Raw genomic sequence first — 24,015 nt, 5'->3', positions numbered from 1 at the left:
TACAACCTCAGCACTGAGAAACAACAGAGGGGAGAAATTCATATTGGGGATAATACAAAGGACATGTGGCTGCACAGTGTAGGAGGATGATATATATGAGCCCAGGAAGTCAGAGCTCAGGACAGGGCTCAGACAACATTGACAGGGAATCCTCTACACAAAGTTGCAAGCCAGCTCGAAGGCGCATTGGGAATGAGATGTGTGACCCATTTCTCTTCTGCAGGTTTCAGTCACCATGATGTGGGTTCTCTGGGCCTTGGCCATCATGTTGAGCATCCACACAGGAACACTTGACCTGGTGGAAGCACCCCCAGGGCTGAACACTCTCCCTGTCTTTGTGCCCAATGTGAACACCCTCCCTCTTAACCTGCCAACACAACCACGCCTCAGAGATCCCCCCAACAAGCAAGGCTCAGCTCCCAAAATTAATCCAGCTCTCCCCAAAGGCGGCAAGTGTGCACCGGCAGCCAGATACTTCCTCTCTAGTGGCAAACTCCAAGACTGTAAGTAAGACTCACCTCAGCTGTCTCTTGGCTCCTGTCCACACCTCCCATAGCCTGATCATTTCTGAGCTCAGAGCAGGGTCAGTCAACCTTCTGAACAAGTGGTTTTCAAACACGAGAATCCTGGGACATCTTCTTGGTGCCTAGAGAGAGAAGGGAATATGGTTCAAACCTAGAAATTCTGGAACAGCAAGGGGCTGAATCCAGCTAATCCAAGAGCTCAGGGAGATGGTGAAGCTTCATGTAAGGTTCCAATGTTTACTTAGTCCAGAACAGACCAATGCTACACTGGATGACAGACATGTCTAACCCCAAAGGCTGTCTCTCTATTTGCCTTCAAGTGGGCTTTTACCACCTAGAGACTCTGTTACACCACAGAGTTTCTCCTTACTGTGTCCTAAGCTCGCCTAGACTCCCACAGTTAATTAATTAACCCTCAGCCTGTTTCCAGAAAAAGGAAACAAAAAATTAAGAATCTGCAGGGAAGCCATTAACCACATATGCTCTCATGAAACTTGAACTCCATTCTCTCTCTGAGATACACATTGGTCCAAGAGATGGGGAATTCAAAGGCTGGGAGAATAGGAACCTGGGTAGCTAAAAGCATGGCAAAGAAGTGATTTAGTTTATTAAACAGGAAATGGATAGAATTTGAAAACTAAAAAAGGACAACACGACACCCTTGTGGATCTTGGAAGTTCCCTGCAGCAATGGTCTAGCAAAGGCCTGCATCAGAGCATGACAGGGTGCAGATGAAGGCCATTAGCCACTGAACTGTCACAGTGGCCAACTACCACCCCCATAAGTCCAATGTCCTAGGCACAGAACTCAACAAAGAAGGACCAGCAAGGCTGTAAGAGATGCTTCAGGGGACTGCTTCAACTGCAATTCTGCTGAGTCAGATGCCCTTTGGTTCAATCAGTCTCAGCTCTGAAGTTAGCAAGGCTGAACATGTTCAATACTTCACTGACATTTATTTCTATACACTTCCTACTAGAGCTAGCAAGATAGGATGTGGAGATAGCATTTTAGCATTAGACTATTTTATAGGTCACAGGATGACTCTCAGCCCGTTTTCTACTACCTGAAAATTCCATGTCTCCCTTCCTATTTATTTATATCAGATGGAGGGAAGCATAAGATAGGCCCCTGACTATCAGTGCCCAAGCCTCGGGCAAATGCAAAGGTTACCCAACATAGCACATCCCAGAAACAATACCCTGCAAAGACTAATGAAATGAAAATGAGTCAAAAGACCAGAGGAGTGTGGGGCATAAAAGCCTAGAGAGAAAGAGTAACTGTGCTTGTCTCTTTACTACACCCTACTTCTGTAGTCCTTCCACATTACATAGATATCAGCAACCATAACCTGTATCCTTCACCTGTAAGCCATGCTCCACATCCAATCATAAACCTCAAACAAACACTAAGATTAGGGATCAGGGGACCATGAAGACTCTAAAGAGCAGAGCTGATATTGAGGTGTAGACACAAAGGGAAAAAATAAAGCTGGTCTGAGGGTTCAGGCCCTAACAGGAGCAGTGCAGGAGGCACCATGTGTGTGTGCATGTGTGCGTGTTTGTGATATTTTTAAATAAAGGAAGAGAAAGAAACAAGACATATGACAAGTAATATAACAAACATATATGAGGTTCCACCTTGACTCTACACCCAAGTATCTTTGAAGCAAATGATCCCATCAAAATTTAGCTCCATGAGGACTAACAGGAGCTATGGACAAAAAGAAATGTGGACCTATCTGACAGACAACTATTCTTAACTAGGGCAGGGGAAGCACGCTAATTGGAAGGCAGAATTCAGAGTTCCTAGTGCCCATATTCCAACATGCCATCTTCCAAAGGGAGGCTGCGAGGGATGATCTGAACAGAAACCACACAGCAGGACTGTCTCTTGATCTTTTTCAGATCTCATGGACGCTCTGCCCCCACAGATCGAGGACATTGTCAAGTGTGATGACGTTAACATGGCAGGTGTGCTTGGGACACTGCTAGCCGCGGTGGACAGCGCTGACCTGCTCTCACTCTTAGATCCCACCTCCCTCCTACAAGGGGCAGACGGTCTCGGCCTAGATGGTATCCTAGGCAAAGCAGGGAATGAGGATCCCTCAAAGCCCTCCTCAGGGTCCAAGGCCGCTGGAGGCCTCGGCCAGCTACTCCCAGGGGGCAGTGGTGGCCTGGGCAGCTTACTAAGCCTCGGTGGAGACAAGGGCCCTGGGAAAGGACTTCTGAATGGAGACGTGCTCGCCGATATCAAGAAGCCTTTGGATGACATGATTGGAAACGTAGACAACCTGAAAGACTCAGTAGAGGCCAAGGTGAATGAAATACTCCCAGAAAGTGTCAAAGACCCACTTTCAGATCTGCTCAAGGTCAAGGTCCAAGACCTTCTGCTCGAGTAAGTACTTCCTCCACAATCCTCTGGGTTTCTGGACAAACAACTACTCACTGGGAATGCTGACACTCACCCTACAGAAACCCCGGGGACAGCCACCCTTTCATACAGGGACATACTTATTCCTGCTGGAATAGCTGGAAAATGTGACCAGGATGTCTTGAGCTTGAACCACCGGGTGGGAAGAGGAGCTCGGCAGCCATAAGCAGAGCTCAGGTGGTGGTGAACTGGCAGCCTCACGGGGATTTCTCATGAGGGCAAGGTGGTTTTCAGGAGGAGAATTGAGTCTGTGTTGTCGTTCTGCAGCTTAAAGGTTGATGACGTAACCGTGGACAGCATAGACATAACCATGGCAGCAGATGAGATCCAAGTCCACTCGGCAGTCACTGCCAGCATAGGTGGAAAAGGGTAAGCCTGTTTCCAAAATGATTGCCCGGTCACCGGGGATTAGGATATGAAGTCCCTATCCTAGAGCCAGATGACAGGGACACATAGACAAAAAAAGGACAGTCACCTATTTTCCAGCAAGCTTGGGTTACTGAGTGAGAGCCTGCCTCTGAAAAATAGACACACACACACAATTTGCCTTGTTTGGACCTTCCTATGTTAAGAAGCCCAAGCTGTCTCCTGCTAGGCTTTTCTTATGTATTTCCACACAACTAGAAGACATAAGTACGACACCTGTAGGTTCTGAAACCAAAAACAGGTGACCTTCTCAAGGCTACATGGGGAAATTATTTGTTAGATATTACCTAACGACCAAAAATGGCCAACCTCTTCATTCTGTGGCATGGGACTGAGGACCTAGGAGCACGTGGACTGGGAACACCGCCCTCCCCTCTAGACGACAACCTTCCCCAAACCTTGAGGCTGATTCCCAAATGCCCGTCCCTCTGCTGGAGCCCCACCTCCCAGACAGTATGTCATTCGCCTGCACATCCTCTCCACAGCGTACTTGGACCTGTCATCAGCTTACTGCAGTTTCAATCTGCAATGGAAGTGATGATGAAAGCTGTTATTTCCCCCAACAACACCCAGTGCGTCAACCTTGACATCCAGGACACCCATTTCCAAGTCAACGAAGTCAACATTCAGTTAATAGAGACGTACGTAAAACCTGCTTTCTTTCTACTCGATCAATGCAGAGGGGTACCAGAGGGGCCCAGCTGCTGTCACAGAGGAGACTGGTCCACAATAGTACACTAGACAGTCAGGAAATGCCTGGAGAGCTGACGACCAGAGTTCCTCTGTAGTTAGGAACAGCCTTCTCACATCGATCTTATATCTTTCCTGCCGGCTCTATTTAAGTGACTCATGCTATATATTCCCTAAACAGTACATGGACCTGAGTCAAAATGTAAAAAGGAACCATGCGGCCACACAGTAAATATCTCTCTACCACTTCTGTGGGCCAGCTGCCTATGGCTCCTCTCCTGGAACAGATACAGGCTCCAGGCCCTTCTGACTAGGCACACAATAGAAAAATAGAAATGCTTCTCACCTGCCCAGAACCACCTTTGACCTTCCTTCCTTCCCTCTGCTATGGCCTAGGCAGGAGTCATTTTAGTTTCTCTAACTAGAACATAGAAAGCTGTGAATTCAGATCTACAGCTACACCAAGACAACAGAAAGGTCTGTGGACAATGTGCTCCAGTGTCTGAAGGGTGAATAGATCCAAGGGGACCTCTGGGCCAGGTGTCCTGTGACATGCACAGGTATCTTTGCATTCTCCTTAAACACTAAAGACCAAGACAAGAGCTCAGGACTCACGTGTTCATTTAGAAGCCAGACATCATCTGATGCCTTCATCAGTGAGCCCGTTTGTCTAAGACACAGAAAAACCCAGAAACATGAAGATCACTTATTTCAGCATTATATCTTTCAGGGTCACAGGAACTGTGCCTCTTCCTGTGCCTCTGCCCTTGAATGATCTCGTCCCAGTACTGCTGACAGCAGAAATGAATGAGAATGTAAGTCCAGGTAAGGGGTGGGGCTTCTGCACAGACATGATCCCTGGGAAGGAGGGGAGAAACTTGCAGCTTTGTAAATGCCCTGCTGCTAGGACAGATTGAGGAACAGTGCCAGAAACCTCTGGAGCACAAGGGCCACCATGGACAAGCAGCTCCTCTGGACCATAAGTCTGTAGTATAATTAATAAAAACCCAGAGATTGATACTGGGGTTCAACCTGAAAACTAGAAGAGGTAAAACAGCCAGTAACGGGCGGTTACCTCTATCTGCATCACTCTGCAATGGAGATCCTGCCTCCAGCAATCTCAGAATGAGACTGACCTGAGAGCTGTCGCCTCCTGTTTCATATTCATCTATAGTGCAAGCATTAAAGGCGTGCATATGACTGCCTGGTTTCTGTGGCAATTATTGTGGCTACTGGGAATAAGGGTGTGTGTCAGCACTGCCTGGTCTTCTGGCTGACCACGAAAGCAGTTTCACTCTCTGATCTCCAGACAAGCTTTACTTATTAAAATACAAATGAAATATCACTACATATACCAAGCAGCAGAATTAAAGAACACAAGATTGAAAATAGTGGATAACTTCTGTCCAGTAGACGTCAGGGAAATGGCACAGTAAAGTGGGAAGCCAAGGGGAGATGGGGAGGAGGTAGGATGATAAGACAGGCAACTGGTGTTCCCTTAGCTAAGCTAACCTGTGGTGACTTCACAGCTGGAGAATTCCGACTCCTGTGCCGTCGTTCTCGCAAACTTTAATGAGTGCAAGAACAGTGAGTAATTCCTCAGTGGTATATGGCCAGTACACTGAGGTGCCCCAGGGACCTTGGGGGATTTCACAGGGTGGCATACTACAGAGGAGGGGCTCCAGGATACCAGACTCCAAAACTATAAGGGCTCACACAGCCTACTCAGCACACCTAGGAAGGAGAATGCCCCAGTAGACCTTTCTCTGAAAGTACTTGGCTTCTGACACATGGAAGACAAAGGACACAGTGCCTCTGGGGCATCTGCACAGAGCTCCCAACCCAAACAGTTTTCAAAGCAATACTGCAAAGAGTCTGAATCAGGAGCAGTCCCAGGTCCTCATCTATGGAGTCCTGGGATCAAGAAATCTCACAATATCCCTATAAACATGCCAACTGCCAAGTTGGGAAGACATTTTTGGTTGAACCACACAGAAAGGTGAAGTAGAAAAATTAGCTTATTTCTTAAGACTCAGGGTAGACAAAATGCATGGCCTAGACAGATAGTATTGCCTTCTCCAAGAAGATTTTGATACATCAGGCTAAAAAAAATCTAAATCTTTGTGGGTAAACCACAAGGTCATAGCATCCTTTGGGATGTAGAAGGCATCCAAGACAGCACCTTGTGCATGGAAGGCAGACAGAATCAAATGTCCATCTATGGGGGAGACCAGAGCTGCATTTGAGGCACAGCAGCCGTCAATGGCCGTCTGAACTCTCTCCATTCGTCCCCTTCCTCTCCTCCACAGCTACCGGCTTATTCAAGTACAAGACTCAAAGTGCCAGGATATCTCCCAAAGGACTTTCCACCTTCTACTGTGTAAGTATTTGCTGTCATTGCAATAACTGGATGAAGGCTGAAAGCCTACCTGAGCCCACAAAAGAGATCAAAAAGTCAGGACAGTAAAACAATGATCAGCTCTTTTCTCATCCCCATGCTTTCCTGGGATCAGTCTCTTGAGTACTCATCAGGGCACAGACAGGCTAGCGTTCTTCTCAGTTCAAACCCACAGCACATGGCCTGTGAGAACCCTGACAGAGAAAACCAAAACTTCGCCCAGCACAGGTCTCCACTCTCGGGGGGATTATACACAACAAAACAAAAAGGGCCAGCTCCTTCTAACCACCTGCTACCCAAGCAGGAAGGCAAAAGCAGAACATGACAAGTGATGAAAAAGGAGACAGAGTTGGCTCAGCTTCTCTTCTGCAAATCCATCAACAACATTGCTCTCAGATGCTAGAACACAAATCCATGCACATTCAGTAGGACATTCATCAATGACCTACAACACACACAAAGGACATAGCCAACCTGAAGGTCAGATTCTTCTACACATGTCACAAGTGGAAACAGAGCCATGGTTTATCAATATAACTAGTATAAAGAGATAGTATGAATGACCCAAAAATCAAAAACCAAAACAAAAACTAACGGACATATGCACAGGACAATGATGTTAGGTAAAACCCTATCTTCTCTATTTCACTTCTGAATGTTCCAATATGCCTTCCAGAAAGAGATTATAGCTCAGAAATACAAGGAGAGAATGCATACAAAAAGAGAATGAAACAGACAGAAAGACAGAGAAAATACTCAAGAATAGCCTTAATCTAAGAACTTATTCCTCCATATGATGGCTTATGCTACATGGGAGGGAGGGAAGTGGGGAGGGAAGAAAGGAAGGAGGGAGATATGGAGGGAGATATGGAGGGAGACCAGACCTCAGGTCTGTAGATTGTGACAAGGACAGGAAGCAACTAGTAAACACACGTCATCATGAAGTCCATCATAAAAGGGCGACTTGCCCTCAGGTGAGAATTCATGGCCTCTCAGGAAAGCCTGGCCGCCCTGAGCCCTGCTACCCTGCTACCCTGCCACTGGAGCAAAGGCCTCTTCACCCTGCCCTGGCAGAGCCGAGTCACAGGCCTTCCCTCTCCTTCTAGTCTCCTGAACTCACACAGATAGTTCTCTGATTTCCTCTCCCTAGGTTGAAGCCAACATTGGCAAAAGAACAGTGCCCGTGCCTGGAAGTCGACTGCCTCCAGATCCCAGAAACGCCACCATTTCTGTAACCATGTCCACCTCAATGCTGAAGACACTTCTAGCTTATGTGGCCAAGCAGAGCTCTGTCAAGGTGAGTGTCTTTCATCAGCCCCAGGTCTGTGCCACTCTGGACATGAGCTGAGACTGTCACTTCTGAGGGAGAGAGTAGAGGTGTAAATGAGATCTGAAGGGGTGTTTCATTTTGTTTTGTCTTAGGGGGGTTGATTTGGGGGCTTTTTGGTTTCATTTTGTTTTTTGGGTTTTGTTGTTGTTGCTGTTTTCAAGATAAGGTTCCTTATGTATTCCTGGCTGTCCTGGAACTAGCTCTGTAGAACAGGCTGGCCTCTAACTTACAGAGATTCCAATGTCTGTGCCTTACTTTGAAAGACTTGATAGAAAGCAACATTTCACAAGGGTTCCGCCTCAACATCCATCCACTGAACTAAACAGAGCAAAGGATGGGAATGTCCCTGTCATTTCTTCTTCTCAGTTGCAACAGGCCCAAGCTGGGAGACCAAGCCTAGAGGACCAAACTCAGGATCTCAACCAAGACTGAAGAGCACATGCTAGCTCATGATACAGCACCTCCATCCTCTTCCCCAAACTAACTGAAGTCTTCTTCACAACAGATGAACGACCTGGAAGCCAACATCACCAAAATAGCCTATACCTTCCAGAAAGACAAACTCCTCAGAGTCTTTTATGAGGTGAAAATAACGAAGGATGGCGAGGACTTTGCCACTGGGAAAACGGTAAGTGCTGAGAAATGAGGGTTCGTGAGTTGGAAGAAGGCCAAGGACTTGGACATGGAATGAACGCTTCCCAAAACCCTGAGGCCCATTTAGCCTTGGTGTCCCCACAGAGGAGGGAAAGGCCATGGACCCATGTCTCACTCATGCTCCCTTGTGTCATTTCAGCAATTAATCGTCAGCCATAACAGCAAGATTTCAAAAACCAAACTGGTACCAGACATCAAACTCACAAGGTACTACAAGGTGCAACTGTACAGACCTCAGAGAATGTAAAGACCCTGTAAACACAGAGACATGATGGGTTCTGGGCAGATATTTGAATCATTACAGGGACTTAGGAATTGTGGCTTCTGTGCTCTTCGTCATCTGTCTGTTCTGCTCAGTAGCTCCTGCCTACAGATGACTCATTCCAAACCAACACAGACAATAATTGAACTCTAAACATGAGCTGTACTGTTCCCAAGAGCCTAACATTTCTCTGTTCTTTGTGGCTGACAGGTCTGATCACAGAGTGGAGCCCCCTGAGGCTGTAAGTTGATGTGTTCTTTTATACTGACCCATGATAGCTGGGAAATCATGTCAATGCTGGAACTCAGTTACTCTGGAGTGGGGGAAAGAGAGGCCATGGGGATTAGAACACAAACTTACTGTGGAACAGAAACACAGGTTCCTAACTGATTCTCTGGAGAACTATTAAACCACAACTGCCCATGCTCACACTGACATATGTGTGTGGGGCCTGCAAGGAGCATATATGTAAAGACATACAAAGGAACAAGACACTGAAAGTCTTGCCACATGCCGGAGAAAGGCCCACAGTGGGTGCCCAGAGATGGAAATGGAAAATGTGTCCTTTTAGCAGCCCAAGGTATGGGGAGTCAGTGAAGCAGCAGACTCAGGGAACATTTCAAGGCTAGCAATCCCTACGTCTCTACTTAGCAGGGAAACAACAGGATATCCCTGGCTGTGGGCTCAGTGAAAAAGACTGAGTATTATTGACCCACGACCTCATAGAGACACCCAAATATAGTCATTAATGCTTAGAGTTGCCCCCTGGATATTAAAGGGCAGAGATTAAGGAGTATTCTCTGAGTGCACCCCAACCCAGTTCTGCAGAAGCCTGACTTCCCACAGAGAAGGGTGAGCAATGAGAAGGAAACAGAGGTGCAGAGCAAACCATATGATCTCAGAGGAGGGTCACAAGAGAGAGAGAAGGGAGCACCATGATGTGAATGAACCCCATATGATCTTAGAGAAGGGTCACAAGAGAGAGAGAAGGGAGCACCATGACGTGGTTGGACCCCATATGATCTCAGAGGAGGGTCACGAAAGAGAGAAGGAGTACCATGACAGGGATGGACCTAGAGTTGTACATCCTTGAACCACATCACAACAGACACAGTGGCCAACAACTGCCAGGCCTTCCACCTTTGGTCTCCAAGTTGTTCCTGAAGTTCCAAAGCCACCTGCGGTAACAGTAACAAGGTGGCATTGCACAGAACAACACCTCTGCTCATGGAACCACAAGGGCAACAAACAAAAAAGGGGCCCATGAACTCCCAAACATGGGAGCCCTAAGGATACCTTGAGATCCATCTCTACACTCTACCCTGACACATGGCAAACCCATGAAATAGAGAAATCCCACAGGAACCTGCAGCCTGTGCTAAGGTCCTAGGCCCTGAGGACAAGCAGAGGCCTGCAAGGCTCTACTGAAAATGTCTTCCCGTGTCTTGCAGAAGGAACAGGTGGAAGGCATTTTGTCTGAAGTCATGAAGAAGTCCTGGTCTGTCTTCAATGGTATGTGGAATTAACACCTCTGACAGCTGCCATAGATGACACATGTTTGACACTAAAGCACCCAGCACAGGGCCATCCTGTCCTCTGCCAGGCTACACATCACCTTCTCTGTCATATAACAGCAGCTAACGCTATAAAGGGAAAAGAGATCAAGATGCCTCCTCTGCGGCTCCCAGGAAGTCTTGTCCACAGGAGCCTTGGACCAAGACCACCAGGGCATACAAATAAGCAGTGGACCTGGGTCACGCACCACTATAGGCATTAGGGTTCTGACTCTTGAAGGTTATAATCATAACCGTTTTGGGAAACAATGATGGTGGTGCCACATGCCAGGTATGCACATTCCTGGTTAGCCCTACTGTGGTTGTAAATAGTATACTGGTCATCAAATGCACATACAACCTCCAGCCAGGTCCTGCAGTGAGGCAGAGCATCGCTTCTCATCGGTGTTAGGCCACCAGGTCCCCACCTGCTTTGGGGGCCTTTCTTCCCCTACACCATATCTTGCCTCCATCCTACAGGCTGGGGTGGACAGTACCCATGACACCATGTTGAATGTGTGTGGCAGCGACTTTCCGAGGGCCACAAACACGTCAGAGATACCACGTGTGACAATGGTCTAAAGAGCTATCCAGGTTACCGTTTCCCTTAACTCTTGTCACAAGGTGATTCTTCCCTATTTCAGATCTGTATAAACAAATGAATGTTCCAGAAGGAGTGTCTTCATTTGCCTTATCGAATGCAGATGTCAAACCGCTGAAATCGGTAAGAAACAAACACAATTCTTTTCCTTGCTTCTCTGCTTTGCTTTACTTGATTTTGCCTCAAATACAGGACCTTACCTATTTTCTTCCTCTGCCTGTGCAATCAGTATGAAATTTGACCCAGAAAACATCAGCTTCTCTCATATGACTCAAACTTTAAGCTGCACCTGACCCCATCCTTCCCTGCACCTGGGCCCAAAGCAATTCCTAGAGGGTCCAAATGGCAGAAAGTCGGCCTTTTCTCGGGGTGGTTCTTCATGCTCTCAGTTTTTCGTACTGACTCTATCAGGGGTCAGAGAACCTTACACAAGCCAGCCTTGATCAGGCAAACAGATCAGATGGATGACATCTGAGCCTTAACTACAGGGACAAGAAACACAGCCCACACCAGTTTATATGTTAACAGTGAAAGTCTAGTTACTGACAGCCAGCATTGTGCCAGGGTCAGCAGGTGCTTCACTCAGAAACCTGTGACCCCAGAGTCTGTACCTTACACCTATTTTCTCTGGTTGGACCCCAAATGCATCTGTATGGATTTCCTCCTGCAACTCCCCCTTCCACAGGCTTCACCTCCAAATTCCTTCTCTCATAGTCTTAACTCTTGGGTGCTCACTCCAGGTGTTTTATCCCATCCCTGAAATAGTGCTATGGGATCTGGTGGGGTGTGGGTTAACACTCACCGTGCTGCAGTCAACTTCTGGATTAAAGGCTGTCTTTAACTGCTGTCTTTCTCTCCCCTTAGAGTGACCTTCAGGCAGCAAACTGAACCCAGCACTGCTGAAGCCAGGCAAAGTACTGAATGACAGCCAACCCCTCTGTGAATTTTTCCATGCAACTCTGAAGCCCCATCCTTATGATTAAGGACAGTAGCAGTAGTCCCTCAGCCTGCTCAGATCCTCTGCCCTGACTGACAAGGGAAAGAAGAAGAACAGTTCAAGGACCTGGGCTCTTTGTAATCAACTCCTTAATAAACAGTCTCTTCATGCAAAAGTAAAAGATGACTCGTGTCTCCATTCTGGTACATGTTCATGAGTGTGCAAAGAAGTTTTTACTTTGGGCTGAACAATAATATGAGACAACAAAATCCACTGTTCTCCAGCACTCTGGGGACAATCGCAACAAAGATCAAACCTTTTCCCATCACTTTCCTCTTTTAGTTATGATCTGGAGTGTCTCACAAAGGCTCAGGTGATTAAACCTTGCGCCCACCTGGTGCCATTAGGAGGTGATACCTTTAAAAAGTGGTCGCTATCCAATTCGAATTGGAAAGGAAGAAGTTAAACTTTCGTTATTCGCACATGATATGATAGTGTACTTAAGCGACCCCCAAAACTCCACCAAAGAACTTTTACAGCTGATAAACACCTTTAGTAATGTGGCAGGATACAAGATCAACTCCAAAAAATCAGTCGCCCTCTTATACACAAAGGATATGGAAGCAGAGAGGGAAATCAGAGAAGCTTCACCATTCATGATAGCCACAAGCAGCATAAAATATCTTGGGGTAAATCTAACCAAGGAAGTGAAAGATCTATTTGACAAGAACTTTAAGGCATTGAAGAAAGAAATTGAAGAGGATACCAAAAAAATGGATGGACCTCCCTTGCTCTTGGATTGGGAGGATCAACATAGTAAAAATGGCAATTCTACCAAAGGCAATTTATAGATTCAATGCAATCCCCATCAAGATCCCATCAAAATTCTTCACAGATCTGGAGAGGACAATAATCAACTTTATATGGAAAAACAAAAAACCCAGGATAGCCAAAACAATCCTATACAATAAAGGATCTTCTGGAGGCATTACCATCCCTGACTTCAAACTCTATTACAGAGCTACAGTAATGAAAACAGTGTGGTACTGGCATAAAAACAGAGAAGTCGACCAGTGGAATCGTATAGAAGACCCGGATTTTAACCCACAAACCTATGAACACCTCATTTTCGATAAAGGAGCTAAAAGTATACAATGGAAGAAAGAAAGCATCTTCAACAAATGGTGCTGGCACAACTGGATGTCAACCTGTAGAAGAATGAAAATAGACCCATATCTATCACCGTGCACAAAACTCAAGTCCAAATGGATTAAAGACCTCAATATCAGCCCGAACACAGTGAACCTGATAGAAGAGAAAGTGGGAAGTACCCTACAACAGATGGGCACAGGAGATCGCTTCCTATGTATAACCCCAGAAGCACAGACATTAAGGGCAACATTGAATAAATGGGACCTACTTAAACTGAGAAGCTTCTGTAAAGCAAAGGACACTGTCACTAAGACACAAAGGCAACCTACTGACTGGGAGAAGATCTTCACCAACCAGGCAACAGACAAAGGTCTGATCTCCAAAATATATAGAGAACTCAAGAAACTAGACTTTAAAATGCTAATCAACCCAATTAAAAAATGGGGCACTGAACTGAACAGAGAATTCTCAACAGAAGAAGTTCAAATGGCCAAAAGACACTTAAGGTCGTGCTCAACTTCCTTAGCAATCAGGGAAATGCAAATCAAAACAACTTTGAGATATCATCTTACACCTGTCAGAATGGCTAAAGTCAAAAACACCAAGGATAGCCTTTGCTGGAGAGGCTGTGGAGGAAGGGGTACCCTCATCCATTGCTGGTGGGAATGCAATCTTGTGCAACCACTGTGGAAGTCAGTGTTTCGGTTTCTCAGGAAATTCGGGATCAACCTACCCCTGGACCCAGCAATACCACTCTTGGGAATATACCCAAGAGATGCCCTATCATATGACAAAAGCATTTGTTCAACTATGTTCATAGCAGTATTATTTGTAATAGCCAGAACCTGGAAACAACCTAGATGCCCTTCAATGGAAGAATGAATGAAGAAAGTATGGAATATATACACATTAGAGTACTACGCTGAGGTAAAAAACAATGACTTCTCGAATTTTGCATACAAATGGATGGAAATAGAAAACACTATCCTGAGTGAGGTATCCCAGACCCAAAAAGGTGAACATGGGATGTACTCACTCATAATTGGTTTCTAGCCATAAATAAGGGTCACGGAGTCTACAATAGGTGAATCTAAAGAAGCTAAGTAAGAAGGTGAACCCAAGGAAAAACATATAGTTATCCTCTTGGCTAAGGGAAGTAGACAAAATTGCCGGGGAGAAAATTGGGATCTTGGGGGTGGGGTGGGATGGGGGTAAGGGGAGATGGGGAGAGAAAAGTTAGAAGGGAAGGAGGGGGGGCCTTAGGGAAACAGGAGGATTGGGATAAAGGAAGGTTGGACAGGGGAGCACGGAACCACAACTTAGTTAAGGGAGCCACTTTAGGGTTGGCAAGAGACCTGACCCTAGAGGGGCTCCCAGGTGCCCAAGCCGAGGTCCCCAGTTAGTTCCTTGGGCAGCTGAGGATAGGGAGCCTGAAATGACCCTATCCTAGAGCAATAATGACGAATATCTTGCATATCATCATAGAACCTTCATCTGGTGATGGATGGAGACAGAGACAGAGACCCACACTGGAGCACTGGACTGAGCTCCCAAGGTCCCGATGAGGAGCAGAAGGAGGGAGAACATGAGCAAAGAAGTCGGGACCACGAGGGGTGCACCCACCCACTGAGACAGTGGAGCTGATCTATTGGGAGCTCACCAAGGCCAGCTGGATTGTGACTGAAAAAGCATGGGATAAAACTGTACTCTCTGAACATGGAGAACAATGAGGGCTGATGAGACGCAAAGGACAATGGCACGGGGTTTTGATCCTGCTTAATGTGCTGGCTTTGTGGGAGCATAGCCAGTTTGGATGTTCACCTTCCTAGATATGGACGGAGGGGGGAGGACCTAGGACTTACCACAGGGCAGAAAACCCTGATGGCTCTTTGGACTGGAGAGGGAGGGGGAAAGGAGTGGGGGGAGGGGGAGAAGGGTGGGAGGAGGGGGAGGGAAATGGGAGGCTGGGAGGAGGTGGAAACTTGTTTTTTTTTTTTTCTCCTTTTCTCAATAAAAAAAAAGTGGTGGCTAGAAGTAGTTCTTTAAGTCACTAGGGGCACACCATTCAAGCCACTGGGGATCCCTGTCTCTTCTCCCCTTGCTTTTTCTTCCTAGCCATCTCATGGACGTTTAGCTACTCATGACCGTGTGCTGCTCACCATAAACCTAAAAACCAGTAGAGAAATTAGGTCAGAGCCTGGGTCCTCTAAGACAGAGCTGACATTAACCTCTTCTCCACTTAAGATGCTTACCTTGTTACATTAGTGAAAGCTAACACTCTCCAACTCTGCATGCTTTCTTATGAATCAAAATGAAACAGGCTGGAACCCAAATCATCCAAGTTGAAAATGGAGGAACACATTTCAATATGAACAGTGAGATGGATCAAAGCAGGTAAAAGTCAGATATCACTACAAATCTGTCCAGTGCTGGGGAATAATCTTTTTGTATGCTGCAAATATGCATTGCTCTCCTTGTTAATTCAAAGCTGAGTAGCCCAGAGGTGGGCAGGAAGAGATTGGGCAAGACAGCCTGAGACAGACGGACTGCTGGAATGAGGAAGGGTGGAGTCAGAGGACTCGCAAGTCAGATGCAGAAAAAGTCAGACACTCAAAACTGGATAGAGGTAAAAAGCTACGATCCTTGGGGCAGCGCATACATTAATAGAAATCGGTTAAGTTGTAAAAGCTAGTTAGTAATAAGCCTGAGTTTAGTGGAACATTTACAATTAACATTAAGTCTCTGAGTCCCTTATTTGAGAAGCAGCTGCTGGGGCATGAAGACTTCCTCCTACAGTTGGGAGCATAGCAGTAGGTCCTTGTGCCACAGATCTCCAGACAAACCACGAATGTTAAGCACACAGGATTGTCTTTCCAATAGGAAAGATGAAAAACCCATTCTTTCATCCATAAGCTGAGAATAGAAATGATTAACAGCCGGATGATGTGTGTTCTGTGTTGGGTCAGGCCATATCAAGTTCTTACAACCAACTCTGGGAGGTGACTAGTAATCTAAATGACCCTGACAGCCAGAGGCTCCCCCAATCTCCTATAACCCGGACCAGAGGTGGCTAACAACCCAAATGACCTCAACATTACCTGTATGACCAAGACCAGGACAGACCCATAGGCCCTTAAGCTGGTACAGGTAGTGTATCTCTAGAACCCATCTTCCTGGAAGAAATGACATTGTACCCTGAGTTGGATTTTAATGTAATTCTGCTTCCTCATGCAACAGGGGTTGCATTACACAAGGACACTTTCTTTTTGAGACTGTCCTAGGCTTAAATCCATCGGGAATAAATGGCCTGTTATTACACCCCTCGAAGTCTGATCCAGGTTGAAGTCAGTCAGTCTGCACTGGTTTCATCCTTCTCTCTTCCTGAGGTTCACTTCTCTGTATGACCTCACAAACCATGCAGAGAGGGACTCCTATGTCCTAGATCAGTAAGTGTAGCCCTAGACAGGCAACCCTGAGTGAAAATTCAAGACTGTAGTGGCTACAGCGATTCCTGTTTGTAGCAGTCTGACTTATAGCACACATACTAAAAGAGAGCTGGACTTCTTAGTGAAAACTTCGTGGTCCTGGAGAAGCAGTGACAGCTGGATTCCTAGGGATGGTTGGTCAGCTCACTTTCTGAGTGCCAAGCCAGTGAGGAACTATTAAAAAAATAAATAGTGGGAACAACAACCCCCAGATGCCCTTTGACCTACACTCACACACACACACTCACACACACACTCACATACTCACTCCCTCACACAAAGATGTACCTGACATACACAGACCCACAATTACATGTACAACCACATATAAAAACATACACATATATACAAGTCAAAAAATTAAGAAACTGAATCAGTAAAGGTAAACTAATAAATGCTGAAAACCTAGAAGCATAAACAAATTAGTTTCCTAGCTTTGTGTGGTGGTGCATGCCTTTAATCCCAGCAGACAGGGGAGGGAGTGGGTGGGATTTGTCTCTTAAAGGGACAAGACAGACCATTACATTCCCATCTTTTTTTTATAATAAAAAGGCAGGAGGTTAGGCACAACAGGTTAAAAAAATTGGGGCAGCGTATTCTCAAGACTGCTTCCTGCTTATTTGTCGGTGTTGTCTTTGGGGGGAACCTGAGAAGGCTGGGTGATGGTCACATTCTGGCATAGCTGGTCTCTTTGCTCCTGTCTGGTGTTTATGGCATGAAAATGTCTCGTGTCTCTTACACCTGTTTAAGGTACTGGCAGAACAGAGGACAAAGTTTAGGAGAAAAAAATTTAGACCAGAGAATTGAGAGGGGTGTATCTGACCTGTTTAGGGTAGATCCTTTAATTCAGCTCCCTGGAACTCACAAGAATTTTTTGGGTTTGTGAAAACATAAGTTTTTTTGTTTTGGTTTTGTTTGGTTTGGTTTTTGATTTTTTGAGACAGGGTTTCTCTGTAGTTTTGGTGCCTGTCCTGGAACTAGCTCTTGTAGACCAGGCTGGCCTCAAACTCACAAAGATCTGCCTGTTTCTGCCTCCCAAGTGCTGGGATTAAAGGCATGTGCCACCACCGGCCAGTTGAAAATATAAGTTTTAAACAGCAGTATATTTATATCAGAATGACTGTCACAGGTATTTCTGCATAATGAAAAGTATCTTTAAGATTATGGAAGGCAGCATGAGAGAGAATTTTGTTAACTTGTATTTGTCCTTACACCTTTATAACTTGCAGGTACACACCTTAATAACTAGTATATGTATAATACTGAAATTTGTTTGGTGAGATTGTCCTTTTAAATTGACAAAGTCTTTCAGCTGTCAAACTACATCAGAGATCTTTGAGAGGGATAAAATTTTATTTGAGAAAGATGAACATGGGATGTACTCACTCATAATTGGTTTCTAGCCATAAATAAGGGTCACGGAGTCTACAATTGCTGAACCTAAAGAAGCTAAATAAGAAAGTGAACCCAAGTAAAAACATATAGTTATCCTCTTGGCTATGGGAAGTAGACAAAATTGCCGGGGAGAAAATTGGGATCTTGGGGGTGGGGTGGGATGGGGGTTAGGGGAGAAGGGGAGAGAAAAGTGAGAAGGGGAAGATGGGGGGAACTTAGGGAAAAAGGACGATTGGGATAAAGGAAGGTTGGATAGGAGAGCAGGGAAGCACAATTCTCAGTTAAGGGAGCCACCTTGGGTTGGCAAGAGACTTGAACCTAGAGTGGTTCCCAGGAGCCAAGGCGATGTCCCCAGTTAGTTCCTTGGGCAGCTGAGGATAGGGAACCTGAAATGACCCTATCCTAGAGCAATAATGACGAATATCTTGCATATCACCATAGAACCTTCATCTGGTGATGGATGGAGATAGAGACAGAGACCCACACTGGAGCACTGGACTGAGCTCCCAAGGTCCCAATGAGGAGTGGAAGGAGGGAGAAGATGAGCAAGGAAGTCAAGACCACGAGGGGTGCACCCACCCACTGAGACAGTGGGGCTGATCTATTGGGAGCTCACCAAGGACAGCAGGACTGTGACTGAAAAAGCATGGGATAAAACCGGACTCTCTGAGCATGGCGAACAATGAGGGCTGATGAGAAGCCAAGGACAATGGCTCAGGGTTTTGATCCTACTATATGTTCTGGCTTTGTGGGAGCATAGCCAGTTTGGATGTTCACCTTCCTAGACATGGACGGAGCGGGGAGGACCTTGGACTTTCCACAGGTCAGGGAACCCTGACTGCTCTTTGGACTGGAGAGGGACGGTGAGAGGAGTGGGGGGAGGGGGAGAAGGGTGGGAGGAGGGGGAGGGAAATGGGAGGCTGGGGGGAGGCGGAAACTTTTTTCTTTTTTCTTTTTCCTTTTCTCAATAAAAAAAATTTAAAAAAATTTATTTGAGGAGTTATTGATTAAAAAACAACAGAGAACTTTCTTGGTTGACACCTAGAGTTAATCCTCAAAGCCCTCCAAGGTTGCTGAGGGTCGTATTTTGCTATAAACAGCAAAAGTGCAAGGCCTACCAGGCTCCAGAAGATCCTGTGGGCTAAAAAATCTGTAGGAAGACAAGCCTACCTTGACCTGAAGAGCAAGGATCTTGATTCCAGTGATTCTGTCCACTGTCTGGTGGCCGGGGCTTGTCTCTTAAAAGGACAGGACAGACCGTTACAACATTCCCTGAATCAGAACTTTGAAGGAATAAGCAGATAAGCAGATCAGATATCGGCATCATTTTTCTATAAAACCCTAGTATGAGGAAGATGCTATTTGAGGCATTCAAGGGATAAAATATTTTCTATGACTTGGAATCTGTGTACAGAAGCATGTGGAAATTTACATGTCTTTCCCGTGTTAGACAGAGGCCTCTTGGCCAGGTGATAGACACACAACTTCAGAGCTATCTCTCTCCTGTGGGGTCTACCTGGTGTCAGATGCCAGGAAGATCAGAAGTTCACTAGAAAGCAAAGAAGCACAAGAAAGGGGCTCTCTTGGTGGCCCTGAAATGAACAGCACTTGTTCTTGGGTGACTGGCCCAGTGCGAGGACAGGCCTTCAAGCTGACTCCTGAGCAATCCATCACTCCCTCTCACCAGCCCTTCCCCATGGTGGCATCCTCTGGTACCTATTTCTCGTTTTCTTTTTTCAGTTTTGTATATGTGGTACATATGTATACATGCAGAGACCAAAGGAGGTCATTTGGTATCCTCCTCTGTAGGAAGCCCTGACTGAAGAAAGTCCTGAATGAATGTGTACTGTAGGCATTGGCACAGCCATGTTAAGGATTGATGTCTTATTTCCATGTGAGTGAAAAAAAAAGCCTTCCTTGGGTGACCTAGAGAGATGGTAGAGTCTTCCTCTAGTCTGCATGCAATGTTGATAGTGTAAGAAGAAAATGTCACTATAACACACACACACACACACACACACACACCACAAATGGTTATAATCTGAAGACTGCTTTCCTACAAGAGACTACCAGGGGTTAGCCTAACCTGCCTCCTTGTTCAGATGTATATAATAACCCATCTCCTTCCTCTGCTGTGTGCAATACCCTGGCTCCTATGCAACTGTATATAATGAATGCACCGAGCTCCAGAGTGCTACAGCTTCTCCACCTGAGAGCCCAGAGACCATTGATCTCCACTTTCCCGTGCATGTGTCTGTCATTTCTTCAGTACCTCTCAGCCCATTAGGTCCATCCCTGGGGACATGAAGAGTGTGGCACCCCTCCATCACTCCGTCACTCTCTGATGTCTTGCTGAATAAACTGCAGAAATACATCATGTCTGTGCCACCTATTTTTTCCACAGCTGTCTCCACTGTCCTCATTCACTGACATGATCTTGTTCTTTGCTACATGGTGCCTCCCTTGGGCCAGCTGACAATAATGCAAGCTGCATGAGGAGTTCGTAATCCTTCTAACCAGGGTCTTGCTTTCTTGACACACCCTGGCACTGGCCACTAAGGTCTTCTGAGATGAGTTTAAAGGGTGACCTGATGTATGTGCCTAAATGCTGGTCCTCTCACCCTGGCCTTTCTCCCCAGAGAAGGGAGATGCATGTCAGAGGAGGACATTGCTGTTCTTTGGTTGTGAGTGCCAACTGTTGTCATGTCCTGGAGTGGCTGATAAGATTTCAGGTGTGCACTTCAAGGGCAGGCTGGTATATAACACACGCTCAGAGGTGGTATTACTCTCAATGTCCCCTCAACTGATGGTCATAAAGTGAGCAGCCTCAGAACCAAAGCATCTAAACTGACCAATAAGAAGCAACAAAATTGAAACAGTAATTTTAATAATCCCCACCCCCACATACAAAAAAAATCTCAGGACCAAGCAAAATTCAAACAATTCCACAAAATGGAAAGAGATGAAGCCCTTCCAAACTTTTATCCTCTGAAGCAGGTACCCCAATGCTAAAACAAAGTAATTACACCATAACAAGAAAAATTGTAAGTCAATGTCCTGGGTATACACAGATGCAACAACTTTTGGTAAGAATACTGAATACCAGTGCAGTCTCACTGGGTGGCTTGGTCACACCTCAGGACAACCCATGCCCAGGAGCAGCTGGCCGACACAAAATGACCCTAATGGGAACTCTTTTGGTCTCATTTTGCATTTGGAAGGGGGGAATTTTTTGTCTTATTGTGCTTTTGCTTGTTTATTTTGATTTTTGAGGTTTTGGAGGGTGTTTTTTGTTTTTGTTTGGAGTTTATCTGTATTTCTTAAGAACAAGAGAGAAAGAACATAAAATTGGGTGTCTAGGGAGGTGGGGAGGATCTGGGAGGAATTGAAAGAGGAGAAAAATATGATCAAAATATAGTATATGGAAAATTAGTCCAATAAAAGTGTTTTTTTTAAGTGTTCATCATCCTTAGCACTCAGAGAATTGCAAATTAAAGCAACTCTGAGATTCCATCTCACCCAGTCAGAATGGCAGAAACCCAGAGAAAGCAGCAGAAAGCAAACGCTGGCGAGGTCATGGAGAATGAGGAGCCCTCGCTCACTGCTGGTGGAAATACAAAGTGCTGTGGCCCTCTGTAAATCAGTATGGAGGTTCTACAAAACACTGTTTAAAAAATCTACCACATGATCCAGCTACACCACTCCTTGGCCAGTGCCCAAAGGACTCGACAACCTCCTCCTTGGCATTCCCTACCATTCGATTCCAGAAAACGGAAACAACTTAAACGTCCTTCAATCAATGAATGGATAATGAATATTCAGTACATATGCATGACAGAATACCATTCACCTGTAAAGAAAGACAAGACATGGAATGTGCAGACAAATGGATGAACCTAGAAAAGATTATACTGAATGCCATAAACAACACCCAGAAAGACAAATGTGATCGGTCCTCTCTCATCTGTGGTTCCTAGTTCCAAATCCTCAGATGTGAATAGGCAGCATGAGATAACCACAAAAACCAGGCAATTATAAAGAGATCGTAGGCCACAACAGCAGTTATAGGGGAACAGCAAAGAGAGAAAGTGTCACAATTACAAAAATATTTAAAAATCCATATTGACTTTGACTCCTGGGAAGACAGTGGAGGCTAACAGGGCTGTGCTGATGCCCAGCAACTGAAGGCTGCTTTTTACTGGGAAAGATGGCGGTTGCACTTTTTGTTTTGTTTTGTCTTGTTTTAATTCTTTTTTATCTGCTCTGTTATATGATTTAGTTTTTTAAAATAATCAAATCCAAATTACATATTAGGTGCTGCATAGATACAAGTCTTTCTGAACCGCCAAAAAAAAATCAGAGCTACTCTCTAGCGGAGGCTTTCTGCTAAAGAACAAAGGCTCACATTGTCCCGCCCTTTCAAAGTTCATTCAAATGGGTCTGCCAGTCTCAACAGGAAACATTCTTATGGACAGCTATTATGTTCTGGAGACTCTAAGAACTACTTCTACATGTAGGTCAGCACAATGGTCTCTCTGCCCATTGTCTACTCTCAACTCTCAAGAATATCTTCCTCCACAATGGTCCCTTCAGCCATTGCTCTCTCTCTCTCTCTCTCTCTCTCTCTCTCTCTCTCTCTCTCTCTCTCTCACACACACACACACACACACACACACACACACACACCCTTGAGAGATCCTCATCCTATTCTGTAATAAATTCTGCGTGTCTTGACATTATGTTCTGCAGGCCTCATTTAAAACAGATGAAAGACCATCAAGAGAGACCAGATGAGATCCAAGGAGCACACTCTCCACAGTAGGCAGGGCAAAGGCACAGAAGAGAAGGAAGGAAACTGAATGGCCTCCTTGACTACCTCAAGAAGACAACAAGATCAGACAGGAGATTTGACTCAAAGACAAAAGAGCGGGTTTCCTCCAGAAGACTAGGGGACTTCTTCCAGGAGAAGCTATTGCTAAGCCCACAAATGAAGGACCAATTAAATGACAGGCATCAAACAAATGTTCTTCTCAGGCCATCATGGGACAAATTCAGAAAAAAAAATCAAAGGAAAAGAGCAAACACCTCTAATCCCAGCACTCAGGAGGCAGAGGCAAGGGGAGTTCTATGAGTTTGGGACCATCCTGATCTACATACTGAGTGAGATCAGGCCATCTATAAGCTATATACTGAGACCCCCCATCTGGGAAAGAACTCAGTAAAACAATTCCATAGTCGCTGAAACTACATCATACAGCAAAATAACGTCAATGACCTATCACAAGAGAGTTCATGTGGGGTAGAATCCTGACCCACTATAGAGAATCCACAGTGCATTGGAAGGAAGCTGGGTGCCAGGCTCACCACAGACAGTTCAGTGTGCTGAATAAGACTTGGATGCCTAAGGCAACATATAGATACCCCAGAGAGTGCTCAGCAGAGTCAAGTCTGGAGACCACGGTCCACACTTTTCCTCCCCTAATGTGTGGACGGTACACAACAAAATGTCTGCATGATAAAAACCAAAACATTCCCAGCACCAAGGGTCTCACAATGCAGAGCCTGTTCCCGGGAGTTTACTTGAAAACTGTCTCCCAGGTCCACCTAAATGCTGCACCCTAGGATAGGTCCTTTACTCAGTAGGCTCCCTGAACATCAGTATCAGTTCAGGCATAGTACCCAGGGCACCACAAGAATGCTACTCCAATGGCAGACTCAGTGACTAAGGGGCTGCCAAATCAATACCCACAGGGAAGATGTTGAACAAAGGGAACAAACCACACACTGATTCCAAGGAAAGCCCAGTACTCAGGAGACAATCCACAAGTGCCCACAGGGCAGGCCCTGTTCCTAAAGGGCAGATGCAGTGCTGAGGCGACCACCCAGAGTTCCCACAAAGTCAACCCAGTATCCTTTGAGCTCACAGCCTTCTATTCTCCAACACTTGGTTGGTACCCAGGAAGTCAACTGCATGGCAGCCTCATGGCAAGGGCAGCATCCCAGATCCAACTTCAACCCTGATACCCATGCAGCACTGGAAACAAATGAAACCCACAGTGTCCCTAGGGTAGGCTTAGTGGCATCTACACACTTCACTCAGTACAGACCCAGTACTAGGAGGCTGTCCCCATGTTGACCTCAGAGAAGAAGCAATATCTTTTAGCCTCATCACATGAAA

At 45.7% G+C, this 24,015-nt stretch overlaps 1 protein-coding gene across 1 annotated transcript; it reads left to right on the top strand.

Annotated features, from left to right (window-relative positions):
- Window positions 1-238: 238 nt before the first annotated feature.
- Window positions 239-11,756, top strand: LOC121460372 (vomeromodulin-like). The gene is made up of 14 exons (XM_041670731.1): window positions 239-503; window positions 2,429-2,918; window positions 3,222-3,323; window positions 3,866-4,021; window positions 4,801-4,885; window positions 5,600-5,657; window positions 6,380-6,450; window positions 7,619-7,765; window positions 8,304-8,426; window positions 8,592-8,659; window positions 8,925-8,955; window positions 10,166-10,226; window positions 10,912-10,991; window positions 11,733-11,756. The coding sequence occupies exons 1-14, from the start codon at window positions 239-241 to the stop codon at window positions 11,754-11,756; spliced, it is 1,761 nt and encodes a 586-aa protein (XP_041526665.1).
- The last annotated feature ends 12,259 nt before the right edge of the window (window positions 11,757-24,015 follow it).

Source organism: Microtus oregoni, unplaced genomic scaffold, assembly GCF_018167655.1.
Source record: "Microtus oregoni isolate MIOR12 unplaced genomic scaffold, Mior012 000020F_ref0000438, whole genome shotgun sequence".
Taxonomy (NCBI): Eukaryota; Metazoa; Chordata; class Mammalia; order Rodentia; family Cricetidae; genus Microtus; species Microtus oregoni.
This window is presented reverse-complemented; position numbering and strand designations above follow the sequence as displayed.